The 23,172-nt window shown below is 59.5% G+C and overlaps 4 protein-coding genes across 6 annotated transcripts; 2 read left to right on the top strand and 2 right to left on the bottom strand.

Moving 5' to 3' along the window:
• Nucleotides 1-2,568: 2,568 nt before the first annotated feature.
• NAGA (alpha-N-acetylgalactosaminidase) lies at nucleotides 2,569-7,136 on the bottom strand. The gene is made up of 9 exons (XM_027874374.1): nucleotides 7,030-7,136; nucleotides 5,328-5,485; nucleotides 4,810-4,984; nucleotides 4,519-4,696; nucleotides 4,041-4,135; nucleotides 3,575-3,736; nucleotides 3,278-3,475; nucleotides 2,904-3,047; nucleotides 2,569-2,724 (listed from the first exon to the last, which is right to left on the bottom strand). Exons 2-9 carry the CDS (start codon nucleotides 5,474-5,476, stop codon nucleotides 2,569-2,571), a joined length of 1,257 nt encoding a protein of 418 aa, XP_027730175.1. The 5' UTR covers nucleotides 5,477-5,485; nucleotides 7,030-7,136.
• A 1,425-nt stretch (nucleotides 7,137-8,561) lies between these two features.
• On the top strand, nucleotides 8,562-15,027 carry PHETA2 (PH domain containing endocytic trafficking adaptor 2). Of its 3 annotated transcripts, XM_027874388.1 has the most exons (3): nucleotides 8,562-8,682; nucleotides 10,725-10,828; nucleotides 11,709-15,027. In XM_027874388.1, the coding sequence occupies exon 3, from the start codon at nucleotides 11,728-11,730 to the stop codon at nucleotides 12,487-12,489; it is 762 nt and encodes a 253-aa protein (XP_027730189.1). In that variant the 5' UTR covers nucleotides 8,562-8,682; nucleotides 10,725-10,828; nucleotides 11,709-11,727; the 3' UTR covers nucleotides 12,490-15,027. The 3 variants fall into 3 exon arrangements, with proteins under 3 accessions (XP_027730189.1, XP_027730193.1, XP_027730183.1); XM_027874392.1 differs by lacking the exon at nucleotides 10,725-10,828; XM_027874382.1 differs by lacking the exons at nucleotides 8,562-8,682; nucleotides 10,725-10,828 and having other exon boundaries at nucleotides 11,068-15,027.
• A 38-nt stretch (nucleotides 15,028-15,065) lies between these two features.
• Nucleotides 15,066-18,357, top strand: SMDT1 (single-pass membrane protein with aspartate rich tail 1). Its single transcript, XM_027871165.1, has 3 exons — nucleotides 15,066-15,392; nucleotides 16,133-16,273; nucleotides 18,084-18,357. Exons 1-2 carry the CDS (start codon nucleotides 15,066-15,068, stop codon nucleotides 16,268-16,270), a joined length of 465 nt encoding a protein of 154 aa, XP_027726966.1. The 3' UTR covers nucleotides 16,271-16,273; nucleotides 18,084-18,357.
• A 1,391-nt stretch (nucleotides 18,358-19,748) lies between these two features.
• NDUFA6 (NADH:ubiquinone oxidoreductase subunit A6) lies at nucleotides 19,749-22,407 on the bottom strand. Its single transcript, XM_027873467.1, has 3 exons — nucleotides 22,244-22,407; nucleotides 21,211-21,326; nucleotides 19,749-19,945 (listed from the first exon to the last, which is right to left on the bottom strand). Exons 1-3 carry the CDS (start codon nucleotides 22,392-22,394, stop codon nucleotides 19,814-19,816), a joined length of 399 nt encoding a protein of 132 aa, XP_027729268.1. The 5' UTR covers nucleotides 22,395-22,407; the 3' UTR covers nucleotides 19,749-19,813.
• Between the last annotated feature and the right edge of the window lie 765 nt (nucleotides 22,408-23,172).

Genomic DNA, 23,172 nt, shown 5'->3' with positions numbered 1-23,172 from the left:
GCCCGACCCTGGCCGTGGGCTCCCTGCTGTGTTCTCTCCAAAGGGCAGCCCACCTTTCTCACCACTTCCTGAGGAGATGGAGAAGGGGTATTAGACAACTTTCCTGGTTTCGCACAGACCCAGTGGCCTGCCCTCCCGTCCTCTCCTCTCCCAGGCATCATAGGAGCGTGGAACAAAGCTGCTGAAGGCCACCAGGTCCCGTCACACTTCAGGAGAGGCCTGGGCCCTCGGTGGGGCTAATAAAGTGAAGTGAGAGGCGCTAGGCTGGCCAGCCCTTTCCTTGCCTGCGTTCTGCAAACACATGACACCTCTGGGAGGCCTCTAGGTGACACCATGGACAGAGTGCTGGGCCTGGAGTCAGGAAGACCTGAGTTCAAATCCAGCCTCAGACGTTTACTAGCTGTGTGACCGTTGGAAAGTCACTTAACCTCTCTGCCTCAGTTTCTCTAACTGGTAATGTGAGAATTATATAATAGCATCTCCTTCCCAGGGTTGTTGTGAAGAACTGCTTAGCCCATCACTCGGGCTTCATGAGCATGGTGGGCTGTCAGCGTGTGTAAGAAGTGCCAGGCACACAGTACGCAATTTATAGATGTTATCTATTATTATCCTCTCTGAATAACACCAGGGCCAGACCAGCAGCTGGAAGTCCTGCGTGGAGTAAGGGCTGCCTTCCACGCCATTGGCCTTTGGGGCACTTGAGTCGGGGTGGGAGCCCTCCTCAGTGAACTAGGCAGCAGTGAAGGAATTGACAGGCAGGGAGGAGCCCTGGGAGCCCTACTGGCTGTGGGGTCACAGACCTGGGTCCAAGCCAGAGCCTCCTACAGATTTGACCTTGGCATAGTCATTGCCCATCTCTAGGCGCAGCTTTCCTCCTCCAAATTAGGGTGTTCCCCGGCCTGTAGGGCCAGAAGGAGGCAGACAGGACCAGTGTGTGGCCTGGTTTGGTACAAGAGATGGAGAATTGAGATGGCCCGTGCTCAGAGGGCAGCTTCTGTGCAGATAGGTTACACGAGATGGCTGGCAGCCCCCCATGAACTGAAATGAGGAAGCCTCCACTGCAGACACCAAGGTCACAGACCTTGGGCCGCCTGGCTCCCCCAGTCCATTTTGTAGATGAGGAAGCCGAGGTCCCCCAGAGGGCAGTGCCCTGCCCAAGCAGCCGAGGCAGGACCAGAAGCCACGTCCTCTGCCCACACCCCGTCCCCTACCATAGCCTGATCTCACTTGGGCGCTTTCTGTTTCCAAACTGGGGAAGTGGAGATCCACTAGGAGGGGCCCGGGCACAGGTTTTTCCAGGAAGACCTGCAGAAGCCAGCACACATTTCATTTCCTGTGTGGTCAGTGCTTGGGAAGGTGTGATGTGCGAGTGGGGGAATGTCCCTGGGCCAGCTTGGCCATCCTGGGGCCACATTCCCAAGCCAAGGGGTGCCCAGAGTTGGGCACTGAGGGCAGGCTTCATTCTGGGGCAGGCTCAAAAAAAAAAAAAAAGAGAAAGAAAAGGGGGAGCTCGGTGGTGCAGTGGATAAAGCTCTGGCCTTGAAGTCAGGAGGACCTGAGTTCAAATCCAGCCTGACACTTGACACTTACTAGCTGGGTGACCTTGGGTAAGTCACTTATCCCTGATTGCCTCACTGAAAAAAAAAACAAACATTCTGGGGCAGCCTTCCCTGGGTCTTAGCCAGAAAGGGAGATGATTTTCTAGGAGTGAAGGAAGCTGGCTCACCCTGGATAAGTCAATGCTCCCTCTGGATCTACAGTCCTTCTCCTGCCTCTGTCCCAGAGGGTTGTTGGGACCCCTTAAAGGGCTCTAGGTGCGTTCTGCCTACAGCTCGTTAGAGTCAGGCCATGACCGCCCTGCCTAGAGGGGCACCGAGGCCTGCAACAGGAAGGCAGCTGTGCCCTCTGGACCCCCCAGCCCATCCCTTTGCTCTGGTCTTCCAGCTAACAGGCCCAGGCTGTGGGGCCTATGGGCACAGGAGGGGAAGAGGGCAGACCCTGACAGCAGGCCCAGCAGCACCCCCCACTCCAGTCTAGCCGCTGCACCCAGAGGTGGCCCCTGCCACAAATCAGCGGTCTGGGGTGGAGCCCAGTGACCAATGATGCTGTTAAAGAGTAGCTTTATTAGGGTCTAGGGGGCGGCCAGGAGAAGGCCGGGGGGGCACAGCTGGGAGAACTTTCTGTCCATCCCCCTTGCTTCCCTCCACTCTTCCCCCTCTGCCTAGAAGGGAGGCAGATAATCTTCAGAATCACCAGAGCTCCTGCTGAGAGCACAATGACCAGCTTTCAGACCCAAAGATCGCCCAGCCCAGCTTGGCAGGAAAGGTGGGGCCCTTGGGGTTGCCCCAAGTCCAGGGAGTCGTTGGGGCCTGGAGCAGAGGAGGGAGGGCCAGTGCGGACACTCCTGGGCACGCCACGAGTCCTGAGGCATTCTGGCTCCAGCTGGTAGGAGATGGGCCAAGCCCTGACGATGCCCGGTGGAGGCAAGCTGAAAGGACAGCTCCCACCCCCACTGTCCCCTTCCTGAGTCCTGTCAGTTGAGGCTGAAAGCTGGAATCCAATGAGGTTTCACAACCGGAGGAACGTCTTACTGGCCAGGGGGTTCTCCAAGCCCGAGATGGGGTACAGGTACCACATGACAACGCCTGATGGGTTGATAACCACGGTGAAGTTGGTGTCTGCCGTGAGGCCGCTGATGATGTTTTCTGTGTAGACGTCCTGGGCCTGGAAGAGGAGACAAGGCGAGCGTCAGGACCCAGTGGAGGGTCAGCGGGACCCACCCTAGGGGCCAGAACTGGCAAGGCTGGGGGAGATCAACTCCCACCTTCCCCCTCGTCCTCTAAGACGCTGCGACCCAGAGAGGGCGGGCGCTTTCCCAGGCAGCATCTCTGGCCGTGACTCACCTCGTACAACAGTGAGTCTGTGAAGCTGAGGGACCTGAGCGTGGTGTGATAGCGGTAGGGCATGTCCGTCCTGCGGCTGAAGAAGACGATGGCGCTGGCTTTCCTGGACAGCGGGCGCACATACACCTCGATGGCGTCCTGGGTCTGAGGCAGAGAAACGGGGAGCAGCTCAGTCCCCAGCTGCCGCCCCGGGGCTCCCCTCAGCCCGGCTCACCCAGGCCTGCGGGCGTTGCCTCAGGGCTGGGAGGGGCTGTGCCCAAGAAGAGGCCTCTAAAAGCTGTCCTTTCTGTAGGTCTGTTCTTGTTTTGCCCTCCTGGGCCAAGCTGAACGAGGCTAAGCCCCGAGTGTGCGTGTGTGGTGGTCCCGCCTCATACCTTGAGGATTCTGCGTCCCTGGACACCCAAGGGATCCTGGTTAATCTCAATCATGAGTTTGTTCTGCAGAATGTCCATGTTCTGGGCCGACATGGTGCGAAGGTCCGTGGACATGAAGAGAGGGGCTGCGAAGATGGTCCAGAGAGCCATCTGTGACTTGGCCTGCTCGAAGCTCAGCCCATAGTTCCCGATGAGCAGCTGGAGGGAACGGAAAGGACAGAGCCGAGTCAGACCTGCTCTTCCTGGAGTGTGAATGCCGCCATCCCCTCCCCCACCCCGGGCCACCTAGCCCAGTACCATGTCTGGGTCGTTCCAGTGGCCGGGGCCCGCCATGGGCTGCAGCACTTCCTGGTGCTTTGTGAACCAGTCCACGATGGTGAGGACGCTTTGCCACGAGTCCTGGATGTCGTCATAATTGCGCCAGAGGTTGCAGATGTCCATCAGGAGGGTGTAGTTCACCTAGAAACCAGCAGCCAGGTGAGTCAGGGCATCCGTCCCACCCCCAGGAATGGACCCACCAGACCCCCTGCCCTTGGGGGGGCCTCAGGCCGGCCTTGCCCTGCCCACACATGGATCGGGAGAACCCATTCTGGTCCTGGTGCAGTGGCCTCACTTGGTGACGGGCCTCAGTCTCCTCCTCTGTAGAATGGTCAGGTTGGACTAGACCAGGTGTGGCCCTGAGTTTGCTTTAAATCCTCCAAGGCCCTTTCAGCCCTAAGATTCCAAGTGCCTGCTCTTGGCCTCTGCCCCGCTGAGGGCTCACCTCAGGAGGGAGACCCCCGTCGTAGGCTGGCCAGCTGCAGGAGTAGGCGATGGGGCGGCCTGTGGCATTCAGGGCTTTCGACATGCTCGGGTACCCTAAAAAGGGACAAACACCCACCCGTCAAGGAAGGTCCAAGAATGGGGACAGGGGAAATCCAGTGTGATCAGTAATGACCATCATGGCTGGAAGAGCCTTCCACCTTGGGATCTCATTCTCTGATTCCCAAAGGGAGGGAAACTGAGGCCTGCTCCAGCCATCCGTCAGCCCTGCCCCTCTCTTGTTCACTCAGACCCTCCAGCCTCCCCTGGCTCAGGCCCAGGGTCGTCATCTTCACCAGCCTGGGCACCGCCTGTCTACCACCCCAGTGGCCCAGTGCTGGGCCTGGATGCCTCCCAGAAGCTTTCCCTCAGGCCCTGGGCAGACGGCACAGGCACGCCTAGGAACGTCCGGCGGTCCACGGACGGTCAGACTCACGCACCCTGAGCGCGGTCCTCGGGGCTCGAGTAACACCCGTCCAGCTTCAGCATGTCCACCTCCCAGCTGGCAAAGGTCTGGGCGTCCAGAACCACCTTGTCCAGCGTGCTGCCAGGGTAACCCATGCAGGTCTTGTTACCCAGGTCTTCATAGATGCCCAGCTTCAGGCCCCGGGAGTGAACCTGCCAGTGAGGGAGAGGGGAGGTGCTCAGGACCGAAGGGAGCGCGAAGGCCCGTCCCCTGGCAGGAGGCAGGGCTTCCCTCGGTCCTCGGGAGGCCCTGCCCCGCGGCTCACATAGTCTGCCAGGTACTTGATGCCATGGGGGAATCTCTCGGGGTCAGCCACCAGGATCCCGTCCTCATCCCGTTCCGGCATCATCCAGCAGTCATCAATGTTGATGTAGGTGTAGCCCAGGTCCCTCCAGCCGTCCTCCACCAGCCGGTCAGCCATGTTCATGAACAGTTGCTCGCTGCCACGTGGGAACGGGAGAAGGGGCACACGCTCAGACCCTGGGGCAGGTGGGCCCGAGCCATGCGCTGGCCTGGGTAGGCTGCAGTGCCTTCTCCCCTGCCCGGAATCCCAGCCCAGCCTGCATCCCTGCCAGTGGGCCCAGGCCGGCTCCTCAAGCTACACAGATGTGACCCCACGGCCTTTAAGCCAGCGCCAGATCCCGGGCCCCAGGGTCCTGTTTTCAGCTCAAATGTTGACTTGTCCAAGCTGCCTCCAGGCAGGAGTCCCCACCACCCCGGCCCCAGCTCTGTCCAGAGGGCCCCGCCCCTCGGCCCCAGGGTCCTCTGTAGGCCCACACCCACCTGATGCAATTGTCAGGGTCCTCCTTACAGTTGATGTTACAGCGGTACCGTTCCCAGGCCAGCCAGCCCATGGGCGGCGTCCGCATCAGCCCATTTTCCAGAGAGAACACTTGGAGCACCAGGGCCAGCAAGGTCACCGTCAGCTTCATGACTGCGACCTGGGGGAGGGGAGGGGGCTGGAGCAGGAGCCCCGGGGCTGGCAGCTTCTCCCCTGCCGGGCTCCCACGGGAAGAGCAGCCATCCCCCAACTTCAGAGGGAAGAACGAGCTCCCTGACCGGGTACCAATTTGAAAGCAAACAGACTCTCTGAGTACCTACAACTCCCAGGGCCCTGGATCTGGAAGGAAATGGGTACCGCCTGCCTGCCAGGAGTCTGCTGTCTGCAGGGGACGGACACACACCGAGAGTGGGGGATGGTGGTGAATCCCAGGGGTCGCTCAGCCCAGAACACCCCCTTCCCTTAGGCCTGCCCTCGGGGGGATAAGCCCTGCAGCATTTAAGGAGGGTGGCAGGATGGGCAGTGCCAGCTCCTGGGAAGATCACTGCCCAGCCTGGAACTCCAGGCCACACAGGGAGGGCTGAAGCTGCTGAGAGAGCAGTTGTACCAAGGTCTGGGCCAAATTCAGAGCCAGTGCCTCTTCTGTGGTGCCCACCCTGGCTTTGTGCCGCCCCCTATGCCCCGTAACCCCTTTCTGGGGCTTCAGTTCCCCAACTTCTGAGCTCAGACCATGGCCCTTTGGAGTGGGAGACCTCCTCCTCCAGGATGTCTTCCAGACAACTCCCCCCACCCCCACCTTAGGGGCTGTCCTCCTGGGGACCTGCAAGGCAACTCAGCTGAATGGAGGTGGGGCTCTGTCCAGGGAGCCAGCTGGCCACTCTCTTTAATAATAATAGTAGTAGTAGAACCTACTTTATATCACTTGTTCCCTATTAACCTGAACCTCCACCTCCCCTCCCCTCCACTCCAGAAGCAAAGCCAAACCAGAGCTCCCCTCTAGAAAGTTCTAAGGCTCCCAAAGTCTTTTCTAGGTCATCATGCCCATTTCACAGAGGAGAAAACTGAGGCTCAGAGTCTGTAAGGCTTTCCCAGACCCACACAGCCAGAAAAGGAGAGAGGACAGACTTTCCTGGGGCTTTCCCCGGAGGGCTGACAGGTGGGGAAGGTGGGCTTGGAGGTTCTCTCGTCCAGCCCCCTCTTTTTACAGGAGGAGAAACTGAGCCCCAGCGAGGCGTGCTTTCGTCCAGCCGCGGGACCTGGCCACCCCATGAGCCCCAGGCGCTCCCCGCCTCTGCCCTCCAACTCTGCGCGATCCCCTCGGTCACTCGAGATTACTCTGCCTTAAACTAGGCTTGAACTCATGGTGCAAGTGTAGACCGACCAGCATCCCTGGAAGGGGGACTCAGAGCCGGTCGGTCCCCAAGACCTCCTCGAGTCCTGCCTCCTCGTCCTCCAGATGGGGAAACTGAGGCACTCTTCCCAAGAAGGAATAACGTGAGTAATAGGAGCTCCGGGGATTACAGCGGGGGAAGGGAGGACGGTTTGAGAGGTCAGCGAGTGCAATCCCCTCATTTTACTGGAAGGGAAACGGAGGCCCAGGTTCCACCCAATAAGAGAGGTCCAGGCAGAGCCGAGGGCTCCGTGCCCAGCGTCCCGCACCAGCCCCTCCGCCCGGGTGCCCCCGGCCCTGCGCGGTTCACTTACCCCAACAGGTTCGGCCAAGCCCACCTCGCTCTGCACCTCCAAGGCCGGTGCCAGAGGCTGGGGAACTCCACTATTTGTCCGGCACCCACGTGACCCGCCGCCACCACCCACCAATCACGGGAGGCGAGCCGAGGGGCGGGGTCGAGTGGCGTCACCTAGACAGCCCTGCCCTACGGGAGCCCCCCCCTTCCAACCTACAATACGCGAACGTCCTCCAAGCTCCGCCCCTCTCCTGACCGAGCCAGGAGGTCCGGCCTCCTGAGCCTAAGCCGTGCTTGCAGATAGTTGCAGTACGAGCTACTCTGTGGGGCAGGGAGGGATGGGCGCCTGGAGCGGGAAACCCGCCCTCTCCACCTGGATTTCAGACCAGAAGATGAAGCTGACCCACCTCCGACAGTCTAACCAAGGGGTTCTGAAGCCGGGGTCCACAAACTTGTTTTTGGACAAGTGTGTTTCAATATAATCGGTTTCCACTGCAGTGCTATGTATTTGGTTTTATGCATTTGATAACATTCTGGAAAGGGGTCGGGGGCTTCTTTGCCAGAATGTCCAAGCGCCCTAGGGCAATGAAGATAAACCCTGAACTAGTCCACATCGACCTCCGGAGGCAAACTCTGCTTTTGTAACTCTAGGCTTTTAGACCTGACTAGGCAGGACGCCTCTCTGTTCAGACATTCCGTTTTCTGAGCCCCTAAGTCCCCACACTCCCTGTTCCAAGCTCCCTAGAGCCTCTGACATTCCTTGTTCTAAGGTCTCGAATCAGTCAACAAACATCAAGTACCTACTCCAGGCACTGGGGCTACAGGCAAGGCACCAGCCAGTCCCTGCCCTCAAGGTGCTCACAGTTTGGGGCACTATGTACAAACAAGGTAGAGACATAATGGCAGAAAGAAGGCGCTGGCCTGAAGAAGGGCCAAGCAAGGCATCTTGCACCAGGTAGGTGGGAGCTGAGTATGAAGGGAAACCAGCAGGTGGGTCCTAGGAGGGAGCTCAGTCTAGGCACAAGGGGCAGCCAGGGACAATGCAGAGCAGGAGGAGCCAGAGCATTCTTTGTGCCAGGGACCAAAAGATGGCCAGGGGAGGTGGCTTACGGAGCAGGGAGAGGGGTTTCAGGTGGAAGAAGGCTGGGAAGGTTGTAAAGGGCTTGGATGCTCAATAGAGAATTTTATATTTGAGCTCGGAGGTAATAGGGAGCAAACAGGGTGTTGGGGAGAGTGGGGCAAAAACTTGACTTTTAGAGCTCCCAGCTCTACCTTTCTGTGTTCTTGGTTCTCAGGTCCCCCCAGATCTGACATCCTGTGTTCTAAGCTCCCTCCCGGCCCTGACATCCTCTGTTCTAACCAGTCCTGCCATTCTCTCCATCCCATCTTCTCTGCAGCTGTGGCTTTCCAGGGTCCCTTCCCCTTCCCCATTCAGGGCCTCTCCATTTCGTGGGAGGGCCCTCCTTTCGGCTCAGCCTGCCTCCCTCCCTTCCTCCCCCTCGATCCAGCTGCAGAGAAAACCCCGGGCATTTTGGCTCTGCCCAAATCAGGCAGGGCTGCCTTAGCCCTTCCCCTCCGCTGCTGCCTTCTTTCCTGCCCTTTTTCCTGGCCGCCTACTGTACCGTCTGGGGATGGGGGGCTGGAGGAGTCAGATCTAAGATCCAAAGTCAAGGTAATGCCCCATGCCCCCCTCTGCAGCTCCTCGGGAGCCAAGTTTAAGTTAGGAGATCCCAGTTACTAAGCAGTCCTGGATAGTAGGGAGTGTGTCTTTGGGGCGGAGGTGCGCTGCCACGTGGCTCCCCGGGAGGGTCCCCTTCCCCTTCCCCCATCTGCCCATTTTGTTCCTAGGGTGGATGGGGGGGAGGAGCTTGCTGGGCCCCATTCCCCAGAAGGCAGTCCCAGATCCCTGGGGTGGGGGTGGGGGACCAGAGGGGAGGGAGGGAGGGGCAGGGAAGGAGTGGCATGTGCCTTGAGGATACAAGGACCTGGGGACAATGAGGACAGTGAGGAAGAATCACTCCCAGGAATCCTGGAGTTAGGGGGGACCTTGGGCTCCAGCTGGGTTCTGCCACTCACTTACCTACTCCCCTTTTCTGTGCATGCATCCTCCCCTGTAAAACAACGAGTGGTGGGCTAGGTGTCTCTGGAGCTGCCTCAAATTCTAAAGCGGCCAACCTATAATCCAGTCCATCCCGACCTTTGTGTGGTGGAGAGAGTGCAGAAGAGCCAGATTCAAATCCCCCCTCAGTCAGACACCGACACTTAACAGCTGTGTGACCCCGGGCAGTGAGTCACTGTGCCTGTCTGTGGGCCTCGGTTTCCTTGTGTGTAAAATGAGGGGCTTGGACCTGCTTCCAATGTCACTGAACATTCACAAGCGTGGATGTGGGACCAGTTATGTGGAGCAGCAGATTTGGTGCCCTGCCCCCTTCCCGGGCTGCTGCCAGCCCCTGTCTGGTTCAGGGTGAGGCTGGCTGAACCCCCCTGCCCTCCCTTGTCCCCACCAGCCTGGAAGGAAAGGAAGGAGGCCCCAGCAGTTAGACCAGGGTGTGACTCAGCTCCAGGTCACGGGAACATTCTGGGGAAAGAGATAGAAAATGTGAGTGGTTACCAAACCCCAGGACCTGACAGGCCCCTGCCTGCTTGTCTCCCTGTTAGACTGGAAGCTTCTTGAGGGCAGGGACTGGGTTTGCCTTTCTTGGCATCCCCAGCCTTTAGCATGGAGCTTGGCTTCAGGGAGACCCTGAAACACCTGGGCACCTCCTGGTGGACGGCCCCAGCCTCTGTCCAGGCCAGCCCCAGGGCCATGGAAGATGGCCAGGGAGATAAAGGGATGTTCAGCCCCATCTCCAGAATGCCTAGACTGTGCCTGAGATAAGAATGTCCTAAGTGGAATGTCCTTGCAAGGGAGGAATTACCTTGACATCTCCTTCAGCCCCAGGAGTTGATGGACTCAGGTTTTATGGGCTCAGCCCAGTTCCCTAAAGGGCAGAGCTGGAGGGATCCTGAGCAATCCCATTTTACAGACAGGGAAGTCAGGGCTGCCAGGCCTCCTGCTCCCAGGAGAGGGAAGGAGGGCCCAGAGGTGAGCCCAGAGGATCCTGGACTGAGAGCTTTGAGGGGCCAGGGAAGGCATCAAGTCTACTGCCCTCACTTATGAGTGAAGATCTGGCCCATGGCCAGAGAGCAGCCAGAACTGGAACCCAGCTCCCATGACTCCTACCTTTGTAGAGGTAGAGTCATTAGGATTGTTTGTGAGGGAAAGGGAGAGTCCAAGGTCACAGGACCCTGGAAGTCCTGTCCAACCCTCTCATTTGACAGACAAGGAAACCGAGGCCCAGAGAGGTCTGACCTAAGGCCACATAGGGAGTAATTGGCAGAGCCAGGATCTGAACCCAAGTCACCTGACTCCAAATCCAGCGTTCTTTCCAGTGTCCTGCACTGCCTCATTTGGGACAAGAGCTTTGCGTTCAAATGACGCTCACCTTGGGGGGTGGGGGGAAGAGACAAACTTGAGGAGCTGAGTACATCCAGGATCAGGGAGGGACGTTGGTAAAGCAGAGGAAGCTGCCCACGAGAGGGGTTTGGGGGCCCCCGAGGCAGGTGTCCAAGGATGGAAGGAGCCGAGCTGGGGGAGGTGGGATGTTCTGGGCCCTCTGGAGCTCGGGCTGCTTGGGAGGGGCCCCAGGGCTTGAATGCTCCTTCATTTGACAGAAGAGGAAGAGGCCCGGGCCGCCCCGGGGGTAGACCAGGAGTGGACCGGACAGCTGGGGAGACAGTAGTGGCCAACAAGTCCAAACCAGTCCTGACCTAAGCAGGTATGCCCTAGGGTAAGCCAAGATAAGAGCCAATCGGTCCTGAATACTCTGAATATGGGCCATTGCTACCCCACCGCCCTCTCTCCCTCTGCCCTCAACTCCATAGAGTTCTCTCCTTCCCTCCCAGGAACACTCACTTTCTAGTACTGACTAATACTTCCCTGCTCAGACGCCAGTTTCTCCATCTGTGAAATAAGAAGCTTGGCCTTGATTTTTTAAAATAAGATTTTATTGACACCTTTCGTTTTTACATGCCCCAAATTTCTCCCATATCCCTTCCCCTGGCCCCTCCAAGAGAGCTATCCCTGATAACAAAGAGTGTTTAGGCTTTAATAGAACACCACCAGCTCGGACAATTGCTGTATCCAAGCACAGCCTTTAGTTTCAATGGCACAGGTTTCATCCCCCGGGTGACAGGCAGTGGGGGGTGCGGGGAGGGGCAGGGTAAATCCGACATTTACACAAAAGCGCTCTAGGAGAGTTTAAGGGGGGGAGGGGGCTCCACGGAGACCTCACAACCACCGGATTGGGGGACGGAATGTTTGCTTGAATGAACCTAAGACATCACCAGAAGTGTGACATTCACGGGATCCCCACTGGAAGGGGCTTCGGGGGTATCCAGGCCTCCTGGCACTGAGTGATTGGCCAGGACTGGAGCCCGGGCCCTGAGGCCCCAGAACACCCCACCTCCCCCGGCCTGGCTCCTTCCTCCCTTGGACCCCCGCCTCAGGTGCCTTCGAGCCAGGGCCTGTGGCCAGGGCTGGTCAGCAGGGCTTCCCGCAGGTCAGGGGATGGTCCCCGGTTCTCCCCTCCTTCCCGCTGTTCGGACGAGGCCGTGGGGTGCCCTCTGTTCAGCTCCCGGCTTCCCCTCCGTCCGCAGGGTCCGGGCAGTCGGCGCCATGAAGCTGAACGAACACAGCATGGCCCACTACGCCGTGAGTGGCTCTCCCGTTGACCACGAGGGCTTCCTGCGCCGCTGCAGCAGCCAGGGTGCCCGCCAGCCAGCGGCCGGGGCCGGGGGCTCCTGCCCGCGCTACTGGTTCGTCCTCAAGGGGAATCTGCTCTTCTACTTCGAGGGGCGGGAGGGCCGGCCCCCCCTGGGCCTCATCGTGCTGGAAGGCTGCACCGTGGAGCTGTGCGAGGCCCCCCAGGAGTTCGCCTTCGCCATCCGCTTCGACGCCCCCGGGCTGCGGCCCTACGTGCTGGCGGCCGAGGGGCCCGAGGCCCAGGAGGCCTGGGTGAAGGTGCTCTCCAGGGCCAGCTTCGGCTACATGCGGCTGCTGGTGCAGGAACTGGAGAGGCAGCTCTGCGACACGCAGCTGAGCCTCGCCTCCCGCCCCGGCCCCCGCCACTGGCCCCACAGGGCCGGGCCCCCTCCGGACCGGCCACCCCCGCAGCCCGAGGCCGAGCTCAGGGAGGGCAGCGCCTCGGCAGGTACAGAAGGGGAGCAGGGGGCCACAAGGCTCCCCGCTCCCGCTGGCCGACGGCGCCTGGCCGAGAACTGTCCCCGGGGCCCGGCCGGCATGCCCCTGAATGGGGGGGACAGCCCGGTGTCCCCAGAGACCTCCTGCTTCCCCAAGCTGCATGACTGGTACGGCCAGGAGATCATGGATCTCCGGAGGGAGTGGTTGCAAGCCAGGGGCCTGGGTGGCGGGCTGTGAGGGGAGGGCAGGGGGGCATGGGGCTCCTGACCCCCTCCCCCCCCGGGCAGTCTGGCTTGTCACCCTCCACGCTGCCCGTGGGGCCCCGGATCAGCTCCGGGGGAGAAGCTGCCTGGTCACTCTCCTCGCCCGGCCCCAGCCCCCTCCTCCTTTCCTATCTTTGTTACACCCCCGGGTTCCCACCGCGGCCATCGTCCAAAGGGAGGTATTACACCCCTCTTCTTTCCTTTCCCCAATTTGCTCAGGACACGGGGCTGAGTCCTCAGAAGAAAGTCAGAAGGGAAAGATGGCTACCGAATGACTGGGTGACCTGAGGAGAATCAGTGAGCAGCTCTGAGCCTCAGTTTCTCCATTTGTAAGAATAACCAGGAAGGGGATCTCTAACAGCCCTGAATCCTATGATACCAAAACATGACATAGCAAGAAAAAGGGTAATAATGAGACAGTGTAGCCTCAAGGGCAGGCATTGTGACCCCCATTTTACAGATGAGGAAACTGAGGCCCAAGGAGGGGAGGTCCCTTGGCCACATCTCACAGAGAAGGGCTGAGCCTGGGCCATCTGCCTCCGGCCAGGGCCCTTTCCCTGTTTTGCTCTTACACCACCTGACCTTCAAACAGAGGTCAGGGGACCAACCCTTGGGGTGTCATGGAGGGATTCCTTTTGTGGTTGGATTCGTTGGTTTCTGGTCGCAGATTCCAGGAGTCTGTTAATTCCCAGAGAAAGAAAATAGCCTTGTGGCGAACAGGCCCACGGGCAGTTCCTAGTCCTTCATCCCCTTCATCCCCGAGGGAGAGCAGGAAGGAGATAAGGACTCAGAGGCTACTAGAAGCCTCTAACTGCCTCCAAGCATGGCTCTGGAGGTCAGCAGACTGGTCACAGGGTCCTGGACTGAAAGCTGGAAGGGCCTGCAGGTGTCATCTGGTCCACCCCTTATCCTTTTACAGATGAGGAAACTGAGGCCCAGAGGGGCTAGGAAGTGCGTGAGGCAGGACACAGAGCTGCCTAAGCCCCTGGTTCCTGAGGGAGGGCTGAGAAGATGGGGCGGGGAGGGTTCGTTCCTCCCTCCTAGCTCTGGAGTGAATTATCAGGACGGAGAGTCAGAAGGACGCCTAGAGTCCACTGGTCTCCCTTCTACATGTCAGAGGGGTTGTGCTGCCCGCCAGAGCTGACGAGAACCTGGGACCTCTGGCTAGCTGGCTGCCATCCCACGGGGGCAGGCGCCCGCGCTTTGACCCCTGCCTCTCTGGGCCCTGTACAGGAATGCGCACAAAGGACCACGGGACCCTCAAAACAGCCTCTGTTGTTCCCATCGGGTCCAGGGCAAAGCCCCCCACCCATTCAGCATCGCCTCAGGAAGCAGGACGAGGAAGCCCCTAACATCACAGGCTGGGCCAGCCCCTGGCAGAGGGGGCAGCCAAGCTTGCCCTGGTGGCATGTCTCCCCCCACTCAAGCTCTCTGGAGGCAGCTGGTGACTCAGTACACAGAGGGCTGAGTCTGAGTTCAAATCCAGACACTGTATGATGCTGGGCAGGTCACATCCCCTCTGCCTGCCTCAGTTTCCCCAGCTGTAAAATGTGTTCCTAGTACCTCCCTCCCCACGGTTGTTGTGACCATCAGATGAGATCTGTAAAGCACTTAGCATGGTGCCTGGTACACAGTAGGTGCTATATAAATGCTTCTTCCCTTCTCTGTGTCTCTGGATTGACTCCAGCCTGGGTCAGAAGGGGCTTCGTCGTTACTGCGGTGGCTGTGTTGACTCCAGGGCTTCTTAGCCGAAGTTCACGGACCCCCCTGGTCTTGAGGGGGGCCATGAACTTGGATGGGGAAAAGTGAGGTCCTTCTCTCTAACCTCCCGTAGTGAGCATTTCCTTCCATCATGAATAGGAGCATTTTAGGCATGGAAGGGGCCTTCTCGATGGGCAGGGAGGGGAGAATTTGGAACTCTGGCCCAGCAGCAAACACTGGGCACTCAATAGTTGTTACTGTGGGCAGAGCAACTGGTTTTCTGCTCCCCAGGGTCCTCATCCACCAGAGCACGGGGCTCCCGTGGGGTGGGGGTGCTGTGCCCACGTGGTCGATGGGTTTGGGGATCTTGAAGGTGGGCCGGAGAGATGGGGTAGGGGGCAGCCTCGTGCCTGTGGCAATAGGGAGCCATAGCAATCCATCCTGGGGCCGAGAGAGGAGGGCCACAAGAAGCGGGGTGGGGGCAGAGTCCCCATTTTTGGGGTGAGGCTCACAACGGCCTCAGTGAGAAGTTGGTGCCACTTTTATCACCCCCGTTTTACGGATGAGGAAACTGTGGCACGGAGAGGTGAACCGACCCTGGCTCCTTCTGCAAAATAAGGGGGGGCCCCTTCCAGCGCTAAGTGCAGAGCCGCCCTACACCTGCCGTGCCTCGGTTTCCTCATCTGTCAAACGAGGCCCCCAGGATCCCTCCCGCCTCTGGCATCCTGCTGCGCCAAGTCACTAGGCCTCTCGGAGCCTCGGTCTACTCCCTTGTAAAATGGGGGCAGTGGTCGTGGCCCAGCTCCCCTCCCCGGGCCAGCCCTGGGGCGGGGCACGGCACGGCGCTCGATGACGTCACCACGCCGCCCGGCGCACGTCGCCCCCGCCCTCCCCCTCTACTGGGAGCGCGGCTCCTCGGTCGCGCGCGGGGGCAAGTTCCGGGAATCTCGCTCGGAGCTATCGCGAGAGCGGAGGGCGGGCGTCTCCCTCCCGGCACCAGACGTCACCGGTCAGTCTGTCCGCGAGGTCAGAGACAAGATGTCGCCGGGAGCGGCTCGCTGGCTGGCGGCGGCGGCGGCCGCGCGGAAGGCTGGAAGCGGCCTGGGGCAGGGCCCGGTCCCCTCGCGATCGCTCATCGCTACCCGCAGCGGAGCCATCTTGCCCAAGCCGGCTAAAGTAAGTCGGGGGGGGGAGCTGAGGCGAGGCGGGGCTCCGGCCAATCAGCGCTCGGAGCCGCCGTGGGCGGGCCAATCCTCGCGGCCGGCTGCGCTGACGAGCGGGCGGGTGGACCTATGGCGGAGGCTCCGGGGGCCGGCCCGGAAGCGGCTGAAGGCGTGGCCGCCCTGGGCTCCGCCCCTGCTTGGGGGCTGCAACCTTTCCCCTTCCGACCCAGAGTCGGGAGCGGGCAGCGAGGGTGGGGGTGGGGCGCCCTTGGATATTAGAGGAGACCACGGAGGGGCGGCGGGGATCCCGGAATGGTGGCGCTGGGAGGAACCGCCGGGGGTTTCCTGGAGATGCCCCCTCCCCCCGGAAGAAGCCAGTGAAGGCCCACTGCCCACTTTGCGGGCGCTTTTACTTGGAGCCAGCGGCTTTTCGCTGACACGGGGCAGCGCGTGGGCTGCGGACTCCGACACTGGCAGCAGTCCCTCCACGTCATCTGTGAGATCCCCGGGGGCAGGTGGCCAGGACTGTCACTGGGTTCCGTAGTAGGTGCGGTGGCAGCGTTGGCTGTCAGGAGGGTCGGAAGGGGTGACGGGAGGGGGTGGGGGGGAGCTGCCCCACCCCCGGCCTTCTGCCGGGGCACTGGGCGGGTTGGGGGGGGGGGCCAGCCCTGGGGGTCCCAGGACCAGGAGGACCCTTACACACCTATCGCTAGGCCGTGGTTTCCCTCGGTGCCTGTCTCTAATATCCTGCAGATGTCCTTCGGCCTTCTCCGGGTCTTCTCCATCGTGATTCCCTTCTTGTACGTTGGAACGCTCATCAGCAAGAATTTTGCTGCCCTCTTGGAAGAACATGACATCTTTGTCCCCGAGGATGATGACGATGACGATTAGCCGGTAAGACTCGATTTCTCCCTGCCTGTATTCCCGAAGGACAGGACAGCTCAGGAGAGGCTTAGCCAGCACGGTCCTGGCCTGGCAGTCAGGGGTCTGGGTTCAAATCCTGTCTGCAGACCCTGGCAGATGGCTTCACTTTGGTCACCTCCGCAGTTTCCTTATGCACCTCCCTTTCAGAGTGGTCGTGAGGCACAAACAAGGGATTCTGTGTAGAGTGCTTTGCAGACCGTCAGAGTGCCACGGAAAGGGGAGCAGCGTTGTCCCAGATTGTCTGGAGACACACAGCTCGGGGGCCCAGGCGAAGCCTGGAGAGCGCCGGAGCTCCTCGAGGCCAGGGCCTGCCACATAGTAGGCACTTGTTCGGTGTTGGTGTATGATGAACCAAGCTAGCCGCAGGTGGGCCTCATTTTCTTACCTCACCAACTTCCCTGGGCATTTCATGCCCTCTCGCTACAAAGCAGCCTCATTTCAGCATAAAAACCTCCTCCCTGGGTGTTGTTGCAAAGGGGAACCTGTCCCCAGTGGCTGCAGGCCGGGCACCTTCTGGAAAAGGAAGAAGCGCTGGCTTCCAGCCTTGTTCGGACGAGATATTCAGTGGCACAGTCCTCCGTCTCGGGGCGTCCTTTTCCTTGTTGCCTCCCATCAAAGGTTAACCTGGTAGCAATACGTGGAAGTTAGAGGGCAGATTTCAGCTCCCAGCTACCAGAGGCTTGCCAAGGTGTCCCTGGTCCTGGGGGGGTGCCTAAGTGGAGGCTGATGTAGACGGAAGGGGTTCCTTTTCAGGGACGCATCAGCCTGGGTGCAGGCCCCAGGGATTTTGCCTTTGTATCCATTTACTTTCTGTGATCTGCGCAGGGCAAAGGCCTAACTCCCGTCACAGATACAAAGAATGGGAGAAGGATGAGTTGGAGGTTGTTGGCCTGTGGCCTTCAGAGGGGCTGAGACGATCCAGCCCATCGAGGCCAGAACTAGAGCGGTGGACCTGCCTCTAGGCCTGCCCTTGCCTCTGAGGGCCACCTTCTCTAAAATAAAGACCATGGGGCGTCCCACAGCAGAGGGGCCTTTGAGAAGCGAATCCTAATGCCCATTTCGTTAGTGCCTGAAGGTTTACACGACACTGTTTTCAGAACCCCAGGAAGTAGAGGTCAAGTATACTTGTCCACATTTTACATGAGTTACAATGACCTGCCAGAATCACAGGATCACAGAGTGAAGTATCAAACTCCAGTCTTTCCCAATTCCAAACCCGGAGCTTTTCCTGTTCTGCCCCACCATCTCCTAGCCATCTAGTCCAGCCTTCTTCCAAAGATAGCAGTGGGAGCTGATGACGTATTATTGGAGGTTATGGAGTGTCTCCTTCACCCCAACCTTCTGAGGTACCTGGTACAAGTGGTCTCTGACCCATTTTATAGATGAGTAAACTAAGGCTCAGGGAAATTAAAGAGCTTCCTCACTGTCACATGGCTAATAGCTGGAAGCCAGGATTCCAGTCCTGATGATTCCCCAATTTAATGGTTTTTAAATTATTCCAAAATAAACAAATGAAATTCTCCCCCAGAAGGAGACAGGCCGGAGATGACTGAGGTCATCCAGCAGGCCTCTTTGATCCCAGGCTGGACCCTGGGGAGGAGAGCAAGGCTGGGAAGGGATACTGAGGTGTCTCCTGAGCACAGACACCTCTTTGGCCTGTGCTGTCCCCCTCCCCTCCTCCAGGGGCCCCAGAGCCCTTGATGGAGGCCACCAGGTGGGAGGAAGGCAAAGCACTGGCCTGAAGCTGCTCCTTTGACCGCAGCTCCGCTTTCTACTGCAGGGTGCCCTGATCACCCAGAGGGGACGGCCGGCCCTCTCCTGACACTGAAGCCTCTATAGCAATCACGTTCTTTCTCCAGTAGCCGTGGGGCAAAGGACAGACCCTCGGCCCTCCATCTCCACGACCAGCATTCCCCGAGTGGTGCAGTGGGTGTGATGTGTATAACATAGCCTTGTTAGCCCGAGCTCCCTTGCCCTCTGTGAAGGCCAGGCTATAGCCCCAGATAACTTGAACTACGAATAAAAAGCACTTTGCGACTGAGGCCGGGACAGGACTGCCCGTGTCTGTGTGTGTGGTGTCCTGGGTGATGCATGGGAGAGGCAGCTGCTGGCTGCTGACATGAGGCCTAGGCAGGCCCCAGGCCTGGCATATGATCCTGACACACCGGAGCATGGAGATGAGGGTGATGCAGCCGCCTGCCTGGAAGGAAGTACAGGTGGGAGCCAGTCCTGGCCTGGCATTCCCCTCCCTGGTTTCACTGTCCTGATCTACAGAATGAGGAGGTTGGCCCTGTCTGCCCCAGGCCACGATCCTGGGTGGTTGTTTTCAGTACGGCTGCAGCCAGGCGGAGGGGAGGAAGGCACCCATGGCGGGGCACAGGCCCCAGTCCCTACCAGGAGGAAAGCTGTCTTGGTTCTCCTTTTTCCCTCCTGCCCTGGGGATCGAGGCCACGTGAGGAGGAGGGGCTGCCTTCTTTCTTCGGGGGCTCTTTTGGGGCTCATTGGGTTTCTTTTTCTGGGGCTGCTTTGTCTCCATTTCTTGTTCTGTTAATTTGTATAGTTTCTATTTTTGTAAGCGTCCATCCATCTCACCGATGACCTCTGTTGGCCCAGAATCAGACCAGACGGTTTCTGACAATTTCCTCTATTCCTACTTCTTCATCTCTGGTCCCGTCTCTTTCATTTCTGAGGGACATCTGAAAACCACAACTCTGAGCGGGCACTTAAAGGCCAAACGTTTCCTGGGCTCTTAGGGATCGATAAGGAGGCTGGTTTCCTCCAGCACCCTGCTGGCTTATGGAGCACTCGATCTCCTGGAAGGGCCGCCTTGGTCACTGGGAAGGGCTCGTTAGCAAGGGGTTAGACATTCAGGGACTTGTTGTTTTTGGCCACAGCAGCTTGGGAAAACTGTCCACGTCAGAAGGGAGCCTGTGCCTCAGTGAATCCTGCACTGAAGTGGGTCAAGTTTCATAAGAAAGCTCAAAGCCCATGATGACCAGAACACAGTAGGGACCTCTGCAACCTTGCTCAGGGCACAGAAAAGCCTCGAGGGTCTTAACACCCTCCTGGGGGAAGGCGGAGAGGACGCTGTTTTTCAAAAGAGGCCTCAGGTTTTTACAGCTCGTGTTTGATGTCAGAAGCGGCAGGTGGACGTTGCAGAGACGGGGCAGGGAAGGGACTTTGGTCAGAGGCAGGCTGCCCACTGGGGGGGTTGCTGACAAGGTGGGCCTCCTGAGGTCTGGGCTGGATCAGGGCACTCTGAGCTTCCTTCCCACTCTGATTTGAGGCCCCTCAGAACCACTCCGGGGTCTGGTGGGAGAAGCTGGCTAGTCTTAATTTCCAGTGACTGACTGAGCACTCCAGCCAGCTAACCCAGTGCCCAGCACTAATCTGTGCTGCAGGGAGAGGGGACAGAGCCCATCCAGGGAATGCCAGCACACAAAGGTTCCACCATAGAGTTTATTTGCAGTATTAGAATTAAATACCAACGCGCCCCTTTCCAGAGTCGCATCATGGGTCATGGCCAGCATAGAATTTGGAGAGGAAATCTCTGGGTCGCGGGGCTTCTGTTTCATGAAAGAACCGCATGACATGGGTCCGCTGCTTCCAGACTTTCATTGTCTCCTCCAATTCCATCTTCCCCTGCACAGGGAGGAAAGGTGCTCAGTCACCTGGCCGTCCCAGGGGCCAGGGCCCCCAGCGGCCCCTAGAGGGCGATGAGCTGTGCTGGGGGAATGCTTTCCCAACACGTGGCCCAGACGAGTCTGCCTCCCCCGGCTCAGTCTGTGGACCAAGGCTCACCCCTGAGGTGCTGCTTCAAAGCCCTTCGGGACAAGGAGGAGGGATGCTGGGCCCCAGAGGGTGGTCCCAAAGGGAACAAGAATCAGCCTCACAGAGGCAGCAGCTGGGAAGGCAGGGTTCTCCTAGCCCCCGCTATGGCCCCCCATCATGAAGACCTCCCTTTCCTCTTGAATGCCCATCACATGATCTCAGACCGTCCTGGAGACGCCTCCAACTCAACATGTATCTGCTACATCTATCCATCCGCTATCTCTCCCTGCAGACTCCCTTCCCCCTTTCCCACTGAGGAAAGCTTTAATGTACATGACTGCAGTGACTTCATCAGGGGCTCTGGCCTGCCCTCCCCACAGCTGCCAAAGTGCGTCTCCCTAACAGGGAGGGGACCAAGGCCCTCTTTCCTGCCCCAGGTGCCCCCCCCCTCCCCCGCCAGCTTCCTCTAGGGCTCGGATCAAACTGAGAGGCGTCCTCTGCTGGAGATGACAGTCGGACCAGCTACACGGGCCTTCTTTGGGACTAGCACGAGACCCTCCCCCTGCCTCCATGAGTTTGTAGTGGCTGTCTTCCCTGTGCCGGGGATGCAGCTGTCCTGGACAGCTCTACCTGCCCCGATAGCACCCTCCCCTCAAACAGCCTTGTTTCAAACTAGTTTGTATTACTCTTGATTTTTTTTTCTGTATACTCTGTTACATGTCTGGGCACCAGTCCTAGAGTCAGTAAGACTTGAGTTCAGATGTGACCATCAGACCTTTGCTAGCTGTGTGACCCTAGGCAAGTCACACGACTGCTATCTGCCTCAGTTTCCTCATCTGTGAAATGGGAACAATAACAACACTTATCTCCCAGGGTTGTGGTGAGGATACGACATAATATTTATAAAGTGCCTGGCATATGTGGTGATTAATAGATGCTTGCCGATTGACTGATAACCTGAAAAATGCCTTCATGTTCTGAGCACGCTGCCGAGTGCTGGCGATCCGGCCAGACAAACCCGCCTGCCTGGGCTCTGTCCTACCGGCTGTCTGTCCACCCTCTGCCGCACACAAGGTCATCCCAACAGCCTCCCAGGGGCCAGCATGGGACGAGGGGACCCAGGCGGGCCCAGTTACCTTAATGACCAAGAGATCCACCACCCGAGGATCCGTGACGTGCGCGTTCTTCATGAACATTTCTCGGACTTTGTCCCGGCCCTGCTTCACGGAGATGTCCAGCTGAAAAAGGTGCACTGGGGAGAAAGGAGGTCAGCGGTCAGGGCGGCCATGCCAGTCCACAAAAGGCCTCACGCCTCTGCTGAGTGTTCCAGAGCACGAGCCCGATGGGCTGGACGGGGGTGTCTGAGGAGGGGCCCCCTCACATGGGGGGTGCTGACCACAGCGGCTGGGGGTGCCTGCACGCACAAGCACGTAGTCATGCTCACCCGTGATAGCAAGGCCCCACTGGACACTGGGAGAGGCCGGCAGGGACCCAGCGGGCACCTCCGTGTCCAGCCTCCCTTCCCCCTGCCCTGGGCACAGGCTGGGACCCCGGGAGGCCCCGAGATGCTGCGTGGAGCAGCTGCTGACCCTCGGTTTGGGGGACCCGGGCTGACCTGCATCAATTAGACGCCACTGGAGCTGGGGGAATGGGACCCGCGGCCCCCTAGACCCCCGCCCAGCGCCCCTCATCCCACCCGGACCCTCCACGTCCCCTGTACGGCAGCCCACCTCCAGCACACGCTGAAAGGAGTCCCGGGCACCTGGGACCTGCCTCGTCCCTTCCCTGTGACTCAGTTTGCTACTCTGCAAAACAGCGCCCGCATGACACCCTCATGACTGCAAATCTGTGACCTCGTTAGTGGGGGGGCAGAGGCCTTGAACGCCAGGCTCAAGGGTGTGGTGGAAGCAGCTGGGGGCCCTGGGTTCGAATTTCACGCGTGCTCCAACTGCCTGCGTAACCTCGGACCAGTGCTTCCCTTCCCAGTGACTCGCTGGGCACTGTCTCCGGCGAAGTCGCGCCTCAGTTTCCCCTCCATGAAAGGGGCGTCCCCGCCGGCCCACTCGAGACACACTCACGGGCCTGTCCCTTTAAGAGCGGCGGCGATCGCGACCTTGACCGTGAGCGCCCGCCCCGCCCCGCTCCGCCCCCCGCCCGCCGGCCCCTCACCGGTGGTGGGCACCTCGCGGTACCAGGCCCGGTACAGCTCCCGCACCCGCCTCTTGGCCTCGTTCAGGTCCCGGCTGAAGACGGGCTTCACCGCCGTGCCCACGACCCCCGACGCCATTGAGGCCGCCCGGCCCACACCGCTCGCCGCCATCTTGGCGCAGCTTCCGCCGGTCCCGCCCCTGAAGGCGGGGAAACGTTCGTTCCGGCTCGGCCATTGGTCGCCGCGGGCGCGAGGGCGGAAGGAAGGACGGAAAGAAAGGGGCCTCCGGGCTCTCTGATTGGCGATTGGCCGGGGGCGGGGACGCTCCCTCGGCCGCGGGGGGGGGGGGGGGGGTGGAGCGATGAAAGGCAGGATGGCCCTCGGAGTTCTCCGATTGGTTCACGGACCTGGGCGGGGGAAAGGGAACTGGTGAGACGGAGCGCGCATGCGCTTGGGCGTGACGCCAGGAAAGGGCGTTGGGGCGTGATTGCGTGCTCAGGGCGCCCGGTGGGAGGCGCTGCTCTTGTCCGGGCTCTGGCCTCTGGGTGGGGGTGGGGCGCCTCGCGTGGGAGCGCAGGGTGCTCATACAGAAGGGGAAACTGAGGTTCAGGGAGGGGCAGGAATAGTTCAGAGAACGTGGTCTAGCCTCCCCCTTTTTACACATTTTTTGCGTGTACATCTACAACAAGTTCGTATGTGTGTCACCACGTTAAATTTCCGTTAAGCGTGTATTGAGAGGCAGTGGACAGAGAGCCAGCTTCAATGTCACAAAGACCTGGGTTCAAGTCTTTTTTTTTTTTTTTTTTTTGGCAGTTGGGGTCAAGTGACTTGCCTAGGGTCACACAGTAAGCGTCAAGTGTTTGGTCTGAGGCCGAATTTAGCCCCCTCCTTTTACAAATGGAGAAACTGAGTCAGAGATAGATCAGAGGTCCTAGGGCCTGGCCACTTA

The sequence above is a fragment of the Vombatus ursinus genome, unplaced genomic scaffold, assembly GCF_900497805.2.
Source record: "Vombatus ursinus unplaced genomic scaffold, bare-nosed wombat genome assembly UNPS02003292.1, whole genome shotgun sequence".
Taxonomy (NCBI): domain Eukaryota; kingdom Metazoa; phylum Chordata; class Mammalia; order Diprotodontia; family Vombatidae; genus Vombatus; species Vombatus ursinus.
Note: the sequence above shows the minus strand (reverse complement) of the source record. Positions and strands in the feature narration are given on the sequence as shown.

Coding starts and splice junctions, on each gene's coding strand:
- PHETA2 (XM_027874382.1), top strand. CDS start 11,620: ATGGTCCCCGGTTCTCCCCTCCTTCCCGCTGTTCGGACGAGGCCGTGG.
- NDUFA6 (XM_027873467.1), bottom strand. CDS start 22,394: ATGGCGGCGAGCGGTGTGGGCCGGGCGGCCTCAATGGCGTCGGGGGTC. Junction 21,327..22,243: donor CCGCGAGGTGCCCACCACCG/GTGAGGGGCCGG, acceptor CTTTCTCCCCAG/TGCACCTTTTTCAGCTGGAC. Junction 19,946..21,210: donor TGGATCTCTTGGTCATTAAG/GTAACTGGGCCC, acceptor CTCCCTGTGCAG/GGGAAGATGGAATTGGAGGA.
- SMDT1 (XM_027871165.1), top strand. CDS start 15,066: ATGACGTCACCACGCCGCCCGGCGCACGTCGCCCCCGCCCTCCCCCTC. Junction 15,393..16,132: donor TCTTGCCCAAGCCGGCTAAA/GTAAGTCGGGGG, acceptor AATATCCTGCAG/ATGTCCTTCGGCCTTCTCCG.
- NAGA (XM_027874374.1), bottom strand. CDS start 5,476: ATGAAGCTGACGGTGACCTTGCTGGCCCTGGTGCTCCAAGTGTTCTCT. Junction 4,136..4,518: donor CCCCGAGGACCGCGCTCAGG/GTGCGTGAGTCT, acceptor GTCCCTTTTTAG/GGTACCCGAGCATGTCGAAA. Junction 3,737..4,040: donor ACGGGGGTCTCCCTCCTGAG/GTGAGCCCTCAG, acceptor GCTGGTTTCTAG/GTGAACTACACCCTCCTGAT.